This window comes from Oncorhynchus nerka, linkage group LG7 (assembly GCF_034236695.1).
Source record: "Oncorhynchus nerka isolate Pitt River linkage group LG7, Oner_Uvic_2.0, whole genome shotgun sequence".
NCBI lineage: Eukaryota > Metazoa > Chordata > Actinopteri > Salmoniformes > Salmonidae > Oncorhynchus > Oncorhynchus nerka.
Genome location: NC_088402.1, coordinates 45,057,719 through 45,068,407, shown reverse-complemented (window position 1 = coordinate 45,068,407; position 10,689 = coordinate 45,057,719). Strand labels below are relative to the sequence as shown.

At 41.0% G+C, this 10,689-nt stretch overlaps 1 protein-coding gene across 1 annotated transcript; it reads right to left on the bottom strand.

The window, feature by feature from the left end:
• Positions 1-229: 229 nt before the first annotated feature.
• Positions 230-7,958, bottom strand: scamp3 (secretory carrier membrane protein 3). The gene is made up of 9 exons (XM_065020541.1): positions 7,347-7,958; positions 6,543-6,623; positions 6,152-6,275; positions 5,751-5,876; positions 5,452-5,580; positions 4,748-4,907; positions 4,531-4,632; positions 4,216-4,333; positions 230-1,872 (listed from the first exon to the last, which is right to left on the bottom strand). Exons 1-9 carry the CDS (start codon positions 7,398-7,400, stop codon positions 1,720-1,722), a joined length of 1,047 nt encoding a protein of 348 aa, XP_064876613.1. The 5' UTR covers positions 7,401-7,958; the 3' UTR covers positions 230-1,719.
• Positions 7,959-10,689: the final 2,731 nt, after the last annotated feature.

Here is a 10,689-nt window from a genome sequence, read left to right as displayed (position 1 = left end):
TGCATCATGGATGTAGTTTCCCGGGAGTCTATAGGAAAGACTACAGTATCTTAATCAGTCCAGTGAAGAGGTCATTGTCAGAAACTGTACATTGTGTACAAAGCTGAATAACACACTCTGTCTATATTCGTTTTTTTAGATGTAAAATAGGCCTACAATATTTTAGGTTAGGCTACTGACATGATGACTAATGACACTATTGGTGAGGGGACCAAAGGGATGTTGAAAATATGGTGCATATCAATATATTTTATTAAAACCAAGAAAGAACAACAATGACGATCATGACAACCACGTGTAGCATCAACATAACATAATAATAGCAAGAATATTACAACCCAAAACAACGTGTTTCTCATTTAAAGTTATAATTTTGGCAAAGATAGTTTGTGTAAATAGGTAGGCATTCTCATTCGGGATATCAAAAACAAAGGACTTATTAGACTCACTATAGCAAACATGATAGCATTGGCAAGAGATAATTGAACCGTTCGGCTGTTAATTAACTTAGTGTTAAATATGCAGCATCACTTCAGTGCATCCATCACAAACTCAAGTCCCACCGCTTTCCTGAACTTTCATATACTTTAATGTAACAATTCAACAAAACACCCAAATCTTGCATACCTATTTTGTACTGAACACTCTCATACATACAGTTGAAGTCGGAAGTTTACATACACTTAGGTTGGGGTCATTCAAATTTGTTTTTCAACCACTCTGCAAATTTCTTGTTAACAAACTATAGTTTTGGGACGTCGGTTAGGACATCTACTTTGTGCATGACAAGTAATATTTCCAACAATGGTTACAGACAGATTATTTCCCTTATAATTCACTATATCACAATTCCAGTGGGTCAGAAGTTTACATACACTAAGTTGACTGTGCCTTTAAACAGCTTGGAAAATTCCAGAAAATGATGTCATGGCTTTAGACGCTTCTGATAACAAAGGACATTGTGAAGATGCTGGAGGAAACAGGCACTAAAGTATCTATAACCACAGTAAAATGAGTCCTTTATCGACATAACCCGAAAGGCCGCTCAGCAAGGAAGAAGCCACTGCTCCAAAACTGCCATAAAAAAAGCCAGACTACGGTTTGCAACTGCACATGGGGACAAAGATCATACTTTTTGGAGAAATGTCCTCTGGTCTGATGAAACAAAAATAGAACTGTTTGGCCATAATGACCATTGTTATGTTTGGAGGAAAAAGGGGGAGGCTTGCAAATCAAAAAACACCTCAATCCTATAGAAAATTTGTGGGCAGAACTGAAAAAGTATGTGCGAGCAAGGAGGCCTTACAACCCTGACTCAGTTACAACAGCTCTGTCAGGAGGAATGGGCCAAAATTCACTCAACTTATTGTGGGAAGCTTGTGGAAGACTACCCAAAATGTTTGACCCAAGTTAAACAATTTAAATGCTACAAAATACTAATTGAGTGTATGTAAAATTCTGACCCACTTGGAATGTGATGAAAAAAATAAAATCTGAAATGAATCATTTGACTATTATTCTGACATTTCACATTCTTAAAATAAAGTGGTGATCCTAACTGACATAAAACAGGGATTTTTTTAAACTTTGATTAAATGTCAGGAATTGTGAAAACTGAGTTTAAATGTATTTGGCTAAGGTGTATATAAACTTCCAACTTCAACTGTACCTACCCCTCTCTCCCTACCAGCTCTCTTGCTCTACTTGCCTGCCTTCCCTCTATCGAGCCACCCCAGTAAAAGCCCCCTGGGCAGCAGAAGCAGTAGCGTTGGCAGCTGCCTGGCGTACAGCCTGATTGGACATCACTCCAGTGGCAAACTCAGCCTGAGCCTTCACGAAGCTGGCACCGGTCTGCCTGTACAGAGAGTGGACCTGGAGGGGAGAGGAAGACGGGCTTTGATACATGATACATAAGGGCAATTCCACGGTAACAGAGTGATGCCAAGACTCTTTCACTTTAAAATGTACAGTTGATGTCGGAAGTTTACATACACATTAGCCAAGTACATTTAAACTCAGTTTCATAATTCCTGACTTTTAATCCTAGTAAAAAATCCCTGTTTTAGGTCAGTTAGGATCACCACTTCATTTAAAGAATGTGAAATAATAGTAGAGAGAATAATTTATTTCAGCTTTTATTTCTTTCATCACATTCCCAATGGGTCAGAAGTTAACATACACTGTATTAGTATTGGGTAGCATTGCCTTTAAATTGTTTAACTTGGGTCAAACGTTCCAGGTAACCTTCCACAAACTTCACACAATAAGTTCTGTGAATTTTGGCCCATTCCCCCTGACAGAGCTGGTGTAACTGAATCAGGTATGTTGGCCTCCTTGCTCGCACACGCCTTTTCAGTTCTGCCCACAAATGTTATATGGGATTGAGGTCAGGGCTTTGTGAAGGCCACTCCAATACCTTGACTTTGTTGTCCTTAAGCCATTTTGCCACAACTTTGGAAGTATGCTTGGGGTCATTGTCCATTTGGAAGACCCATTTGCGACCAAGCTTTAACTTCCTGACTGATGTCTTGTGATGTTGCTTCAATATACCTACATCATTTTCCTCCCTCATGATCCAATCTATTTTGTGAAGTGCACCAGTCTCTCCTGCAGCAAAGCACCCCCACAACATGATGCTGCCACCCCCGTGCTTCATGGTTGGGATGGTGTTTTTCGGCTTGCAAGTCTCCCTTTTTCCTCCAAACATAACGATGGTCATTATGGCCAAACAGTTCTATTTTTGTTTCATCAGACCAGAGGACATTTCTCCAAAAAGTACAATCTTTGTCCCCATGTGCAGTTGCAAATCGTAGTCTGGCTTTTTTATGGCAGTTTTGGAGCAGTGGCTTCTTCCTTGCTGAGCGGCCTTTCAGGTTATGTCGATATAGGACTCGTTTTACTGTGGATATAGATACTTTAGTGCCTGTTTCCTCCAGCATCTTCACAAGGTCCTTTGCTGTTGTTATGGGATTGATTTGCACTTCTCGCACCAAAGTACGTTCATCTCTAGGAGACAGAACTTCCTGAGAGCGGTATGACGGCTGCGTGGTCCCATGGTGGTTATACTTGCATACTATTGTTTGTACAGATGAATGTTGTACCTTCAGACATTTGGAAATTGCTCCCAAGGATGAACCAGACTTGTGGAGGTCTACAATGTTTCTACAATGAAATGCTGATTTCTTTTGATTTTCCCATGACGTCAAGCAAAGAGGCACTGGGTTTGAAGGTAGGCCTTGAAATACATCCACAGGTACACCTCCAATTGACTCAAATTACGTCAATTAGCCTATCAGAAGCTTCTAAAGCCATTACATAATTTTCTGGAATTTCCCAAGTTCTTTAAAGGCACAGTAAACTTTTGACCCACTGGAATTGTGATATAGTGAATGATAAGCGAAATAATCTGTCTGTAAACAATTGTTGGGAAAATTACTTGTCATGCACAAAGTAGATGTCCTAAACCGACTTGTCAAAACTATAGTTTGTTAACAAGAAATTTGTGGAGTGGTTGAAAAACGAGTTAATGACTCCAACCTAAGTGTATGTAAACTACCTGACTTCAACTGTATGTCAAACCAAAAACAATGACTGCAAAGTTAAACAAACCATACAACTCTGCACGTGGACTACTTTTTAACAATTTTCACTGAATAAAAAACAGTGCAGATGCCAAGTTTGGTAACAGAATGATAGCACAAACCATCATTCCGTTATCAAATTTAGCATCCTCACTGTTTTCTATTCAGTGGAAATTGTTAAAAAGTAGTCCAAGTGCATAGAGTTGTATGGTTTGTTTCACTTTGCAATCATGGTTTTTGTTTGACAATTAAAGTGAAGAAACTGAGTCTCACTATCTCTCTAACCATGGAATTACTCATATCTCAACACCATACTCACTACTGATCTAAAAGCAATACTGTAAATAATACTCTGAAAACTCAAAACAATGACTCATTCCTGTGGACGATTCTAAATATGTTAATTGATATACTGGGTCAAGATTAAAAAGTCTTGAGAAGCTGAGTGTCTATGTTGTAGCCTTTTTACCCTCATCCTATTCCTTCCTCCACCATGTTATACTTGATAACAGGCCATTGTCTACCTACTGTAATTACTCCACACTGTCCTGATTTGCCCTAGCATACAATACACTTTAGCCTGGTTAAACCAGGTTAAGTTCCCCTCCCTACTACGCCTTCATTTCAGGTTTACCCTCTTGAGCATGACAACCCCAATGGCAGCCTGGGCAGTGAATAGGATGGCATTGAGCATCATGATCACACCAACAGGCACGCTAGTCTTCAGAGCAGCCAGACTCACTATCCAGCCGCTGAGCAGAACCGGGAGGGAAGGAGAGAGAGGGACAGTCACAAAAAGAGACATAGTGGGAGTGTGAAGAAGGATAGGTGTGAGGAATGTACTGTATAGTAGATTTAACATTATAAAAAGGTTAAGTAAAACTACAATAGTAATTGTAACAGTCGTAAAATAGTCCTAGACAATGGTTGGCTTGTTCGTGGCACATACCTGAAACCCCATCCAGGAATGCCAATGGTCATGATGACATAGACAATCACTTGGATGAAGAAAATGAAGAAGAAGGCGAAGAAGTTGAAGGAACTGTCACTCCTGAAAGGAAAAATGGATTTATAGGTTCACTTAACCTGATTTAAACAGAAGGAATCTAAATAGATCTGTTTTGTAATGATAAGCCCCTAAATTAAAATTGTCCAATAGTATGCACCTGAAGGCTTTGTACACAGGCCTGTACCAACAGACGAAGGAGCAGGGGGTGAAGAGGAGGACCCAGAGGATGGCGAGGCCCAGCCCAACACCACCAGAAGTGTCCACACAGAACAGACTCAGGCAGGAAATTAAGTTAAATGCCAGTGTGCAGGCAGTGACTGGGAGAGGGGGACAGAATGAAGAGAAACAGAAGAACGTTTGATGGGTGAAGTGAGGAGGGAGAGCAAGGGAGTGAATGAGAGCATGAAAAGTGAGGGGGAGAAAGGGAGTGAAGAGTAGAAAAGGGGGGAAAGAAAGGAGATAATGGAGGTTATAGAGATACAGACCAGAGATGGATAGGTATGTAGGCAAAATAAGAAGAGAAAGGTAAGGAGGTCAGAACTACAGTTTGGATACTAGAGCACTTTAAAGTTGCATTGGAAGGGAAAAGGAAAAAGAGATAAAGGTTCACTGACTGCACACCGGTCCACTTTTTGATTATAATGTATCACTTTTAAATTGGTCTAAATTAAATAGAGAAATCTACTTTTTAACAGTGTCATTAACTATTAGGTAACATTCTTAACAGCTGAAACTGCTATTTCATTAATCATTTAATCTGAGCATTATTATCATCATTATTTCATGTAAGTGTTACTTGTTACAGATGACTTCACCAGACAGGCCAAAGACAGCCAGCCAGGCACAGACAAGGAAACTCACACATCCAGTAGTAATACATGATAGAGACAGTGTGTTGGAAGCTCTGGCTGATCTCCATGTTGATATCTTGGTAGAAGCAGGGTCCCACAGGGCAGAAAGTGGGCAGGGGAGGCCAGTTATTCTGACGAGCTGACAGAGAGATGAGGCAGTTAGGAACCAGCGTAGGGTAATCCTCCCACCTCCGATCTTCCCTTCATTAACACAACCACCACCCCCCTCCATCATTTCATATCAGACTTCTGGATCCACTTTTTCCTCTCAAACCAATCTCTATCATCACCACCACCTCACTCTCTTACTGGCTCCAGGGCCAAGGGCGTATGAGTTCAGCTCCCTCTCCCTCCTCTCCAGCTCACGGGCTTTCTTCTCCAGCTCTTCCTGCTTCTTCAGGAGTTCTGCTGTGGTGGCGTTGACCGCTGTCTGCTAAAGAGAGAGAAAAGGACAACGTCAGGCTTTAATGCAGAGCTGAATATAGCTCCATATACCTTAGTAGATACAGTAGATTAACTTGATTTAGTAGAAATTAGTCTGATAAGTTCAGGTGCTCCATGTCAAGCTAGTAAATAAACATGGGGAAATTGAATTATCACACAGATATGACTTGCTTGTCTATGAGTATAATTTATAGCTGTATAGGGTTTGTTCTAGAACCTGCACAGGTGACTCCTGAGAATTGTGTCATACATATGGAACAAGTACCTGGGGGTGAAGGAGGTGCCATAGTTGCGGGGCTCTGTAGGCGTAGTCCTGCTGGGTGGGGTTGTTGCAGGAACAACAGGTTGGGGGGCAGATGGGGAGGTGGCTGCATAGGCTGGTGGTGGGGGCTAGAGAGTGCATGACAATAAGAACTCGACCTATATAATTACCAATAACGTTTATAATGATCACAAACAAAGAGTGGCTTAGAGCATATCCCAAAAAATCTGAAAGGAGTGGTGCATCCTGGCATGTTACCACGTCCAATTGCTTGGAATGTAGTGGTATTCCTGCTACTCTGTTGAAGCACAAACCATACTGCATTACTATTACTGCATATACTTAATCTCCAAAGCATTCATATTCTGAAAAACACATAACTACACATCTCTTACCCCATTTTTATTGTCAAATGGGTTGTAAAGATCCAGTGTGGCATACTCAGTGTTGCTGCTGTGTTGAGTCACTGCAGGGTCCTGACATAGACAAGATAAACATCACCAACAGAACATCATAAAAGCAATCACTCTCTGGCTACGTCATAGAGATCCTCTTCAATTCCTATTCATATATAATCTTATTCGACCTGCTAATTCTATTGGTTACATCCTAATGGCACCCTATATGGTTCAGTACTTTCAAAAATAGTACACTATGTAGGGAATAGGGTCGCATTTGGGAAGTAGCCTTGATCACATAAGTATCAATAGGGCAGCTTTCATTCAATGAGCCCTTTGGAACATGTTTTAATGTACAGCTACTAAATAGATTCTTTGAATAGCCTGGGTTAGAGCAGGGAGAAAGCAGCATCACATGTCATAAGTAACAGCACGTCTGCTATTACATTAGTGCATCAGGCGAAACATCAAACACCTTTTTCATCAACATTGTAGCTAAATGAATAAAATAACAGTAGCTAAATATTTGCCGTTTGCATTTCATATATATATATGTTTCGCCTTTATTTAACCAGGTAGGCCAGTACTGCCCCTGAACAAGGCAGTTTACCCACTGTTCCTAGGCCATCATTGAAAATATGAATTTGTTCTTAACTGAATTATCTAGTCAAATAAAAGGTATAATAAAAAAAATGTAAAGAACAAGTTCTCATTTACACTGCGACCTGTCCAAGATAGAGCATAGCAGTGCGACAAAAACAACAACACAGAGTTAGTTACACATGGGATTAACAATATCACCTGGAATGGGTTGTGGGCGTCGCCTGGTTCCGAAAAACTTGTGTATTTTGACATTTTTTTACAGAAATTGTGTATGCCCTGCCTACTCTGTTCAAATAGAAAACCTATCTACTGACACTAGGCTAACAGTTAGCCTTTGAAATAACTGGAAACAGGCTGTTGGCTATCTAGCTAGTTATTTTCTGCTGACTTGGTTTGCTAGCTAGCTAGCAGTAGCAAGCCACAGCCCCTCCCTAGCTTAAAACAACAAAATAACAGTTCAGATGTTATGGCTGTATCAGGAGTGTCCTCGTCTAACTAACCGGTTATTAATAGATGTCAGTTTAAGATGTATTGCCAAATATAACACAACTGTAACCTAGCTAGAAAGCTCACATCATAGCAAGATCGCTGTCCTCGTTCTGTTATCAACCTAAAACGTTGCCACAATCTGTCAAGATATTGCCGAAAATGTGTATCTATTTATTTAATTGACTTGGCTAGCTATATCCTTGTTTATCAGTTAAAGCCGTTTCTCCTTCAATAGTATTTCTTTTGGCGGATTCCCTTTGTTATTGCCTGCAAAAATTGGCCGCTGTACACACGAACGTGACCCAGGAAGTAATATCATGTGACTGCGGTGACAGAAAAAGCACGTGCAAAGTGAGGGGGCGTGTGCTTTGGTGAGTGGCCAAAATGATACCCACCGCATTTTCGAACGCTTCTATTAACTGATGTGTACAGTGCATTCGGAAAGTTTTTAGACCCCTTACAAAAAAACCGTTGCCGTTTTGAAACTGCAGCGAAAGTGCAGTAACTACAGTCAACTGTGGGATTTTGGACGTAATAACTGCAAAATAACTGCAGATACACTGCAAAATTACTGCAGTGAAAAAACGGTGTTCTTTTACACGCAGTTTTTGCAACATACTCCAGCTATATACTGCACTCTGATTGCAATCTTTTTTTTTTGTAAGGGACCTTAACTTTTTCCACATTATGTTACGTTACAGACTTATTCTAAAATGTATTTAAAAAATCGTCATTAATCTACATCAATCTATTTTATTTTGGCAAATTTATATAAAATACAAAACAGAAATACCTTATTTACATAAGTATTCAGACCCTTTGCTATGAAACTCGAAAATGAGCTCAGGTGCATCCTGTTTCCATTGATCATCCTTGAGATGTTTCTACAACTTGATTGGAGTCCACCTGTAGTAAATTCAATATATTGGACACAATTTGGAAAGGCACAAACCTGTGGATGTCAGAGCAAAACCCAAACCATAAGGTCAAAGGAATTGTAGAGCTCAGAGACAGGATTGTATCGAGGCACAGATCTGGGGAAGGGTAACAAAACATATCTGCATCATTGAAGGTCCCCAAGAACACAGTGTCCTCCATCATTCTTAAATCGAAGAAGTTTGGGACCACCAAGACACTTCTTAAAGCTGGCCGCCTGGAGTTCCTCTATGGAGATGGGTGAACCTTCCAGAAGGACAAACATCTCTGCAGCACTCCACGTTCTCCATGTTTTTCAGCGGCAGGGACGGGGAGACTAGTCAGGATCGAGGGAAAGATGAACGGTGCAAAGCGCAGAGAGATCCTTCATGAAAACCTGCTCCAGAGCACTCAGGATCTCAGACTGGAGTGAAGGTTCACCTTCCAACAGGACAACGACCCTAAGCATACAGCCAAGATAATGCAGGGGTGGCTTTGTGACAAGTCTCTGAATGTCCTATTACTGTCTTGCTAACGTGCAAGACGTTGTATGCTAAATTAACGAGAGAAAAAAACACAATTGATCCAAATGGTTGGCCAATCAGGCAGGCTAGATGCAGTTATTTCGAAATGAACATGCATTCAAAACACCAGGCTTTTGAGCGGTTATTCAAACAACGTAGGCTTTTCACTGCAGTTTACAGCCTATGGGCTACCTATGATTTTGTTATCTAATCCACTTTTTTTTTTTTCACTGTGTAAATTGACTGGAGTTACATTTGAAGTGCCCATCCAAGAACGCTCAAGGTCATTGGCCACAGATAAAATGTCGACAAATCACGTGATATGTCCAGTAGCTTTGATTGGACTGATCATGTCAGTATCATACTTTCAAAATCTTAGCTAGCAGTCATCATCATGAATCAAGTCGACAATCCACTGGGAAATCCTTTTTAATCCTTGAAGAGAAACTATAGATAAAAAGTATCAGTGGTCATCGGCCATTGGACATAAACATTACACACAAGATGGAAATTGCAAATTCAACAATCAGTGACAGTGGCTAACTGCAAGCATTGCAAAGCAATCACTAGCCTGCTATTCAGTGGAGTGGCTGTGTGCTCCCCAATGATAAACATTCAACTTTGGCCATGCTGTCATGGCTTTGAATGGCTTTGAACGGTCATCCAACTCGGAATTGTAAATCCGGCCTCTTTCTAGAGCTACGACCTGAAGATCAATGACATCATCATGACTCAATCCTGTTTTTTTCAGAGTTCCCAGTTGTTTTGAAAGCCCCATAAATCCAGAGAATGCCAGACTTTGATAACAACATTTGTCCACGAAGGACTGCCGTGCCACCTTCCTGTTCAAGTGAGCACAGCACAACAAGATGAGTCCAAAAATGTATTGTATGCTGCTGCATAAATTATGTAATATGCCAGGGAGATATGTATACTGTAGCTAAGAAAGTAATACTAAGTGTATGTTGTGTAGTAAGATGTTAGTAGCCCATGTGCCTCACCCTAATAGATTGGTCTATTTACCCCTCTTAATTACTGTTCTGACTCGGTGGTGCACATTTAGCCTATAACCTGTTTTAGAGAAAAGTCGTCATCAAATGTTGTAAGAGCTTTCATTGTCTGCTTATATGCCCCCTTTATTTATCCTACAGTTCTGACTTGGTGTACAGGGAGAACACTGTAAGAATGGCCCATGTTCTCAAATCTGTAGCTGTACATTTCAAAAGTGCCAAACAAATAGTTATATTGACTACGTCCGTCCCAGCTCGCTCATTAGTGTCTTAATCGAAATTACGGATTGCCTCTTATCCGTTCGTTGTACCCTTATGTCAGGGGTGGGAAAACCTTTTGGCTTGAAGACCACATCGGGATTTGGAAATTCAAAGGAGGGCTGCATTTGTTGGGGGACCAATTTTTTTGTTAAAATCCATTTGCAGGGGCCTCCCGGGTGGCGCAGCGGTCTAAGGCACTGCATCGCAGTGCTTGAGGCGTCACTACAGACCCAGGTTTGATCCCAGGCTGTGTCACAGCTGGCCGTGACTAGGAGACCCATGAGGCGGCGCACAATTGGCCCAGCGTCGTCCGGGTTAGGAGAGGGTTTGGCAAGCCAAGAT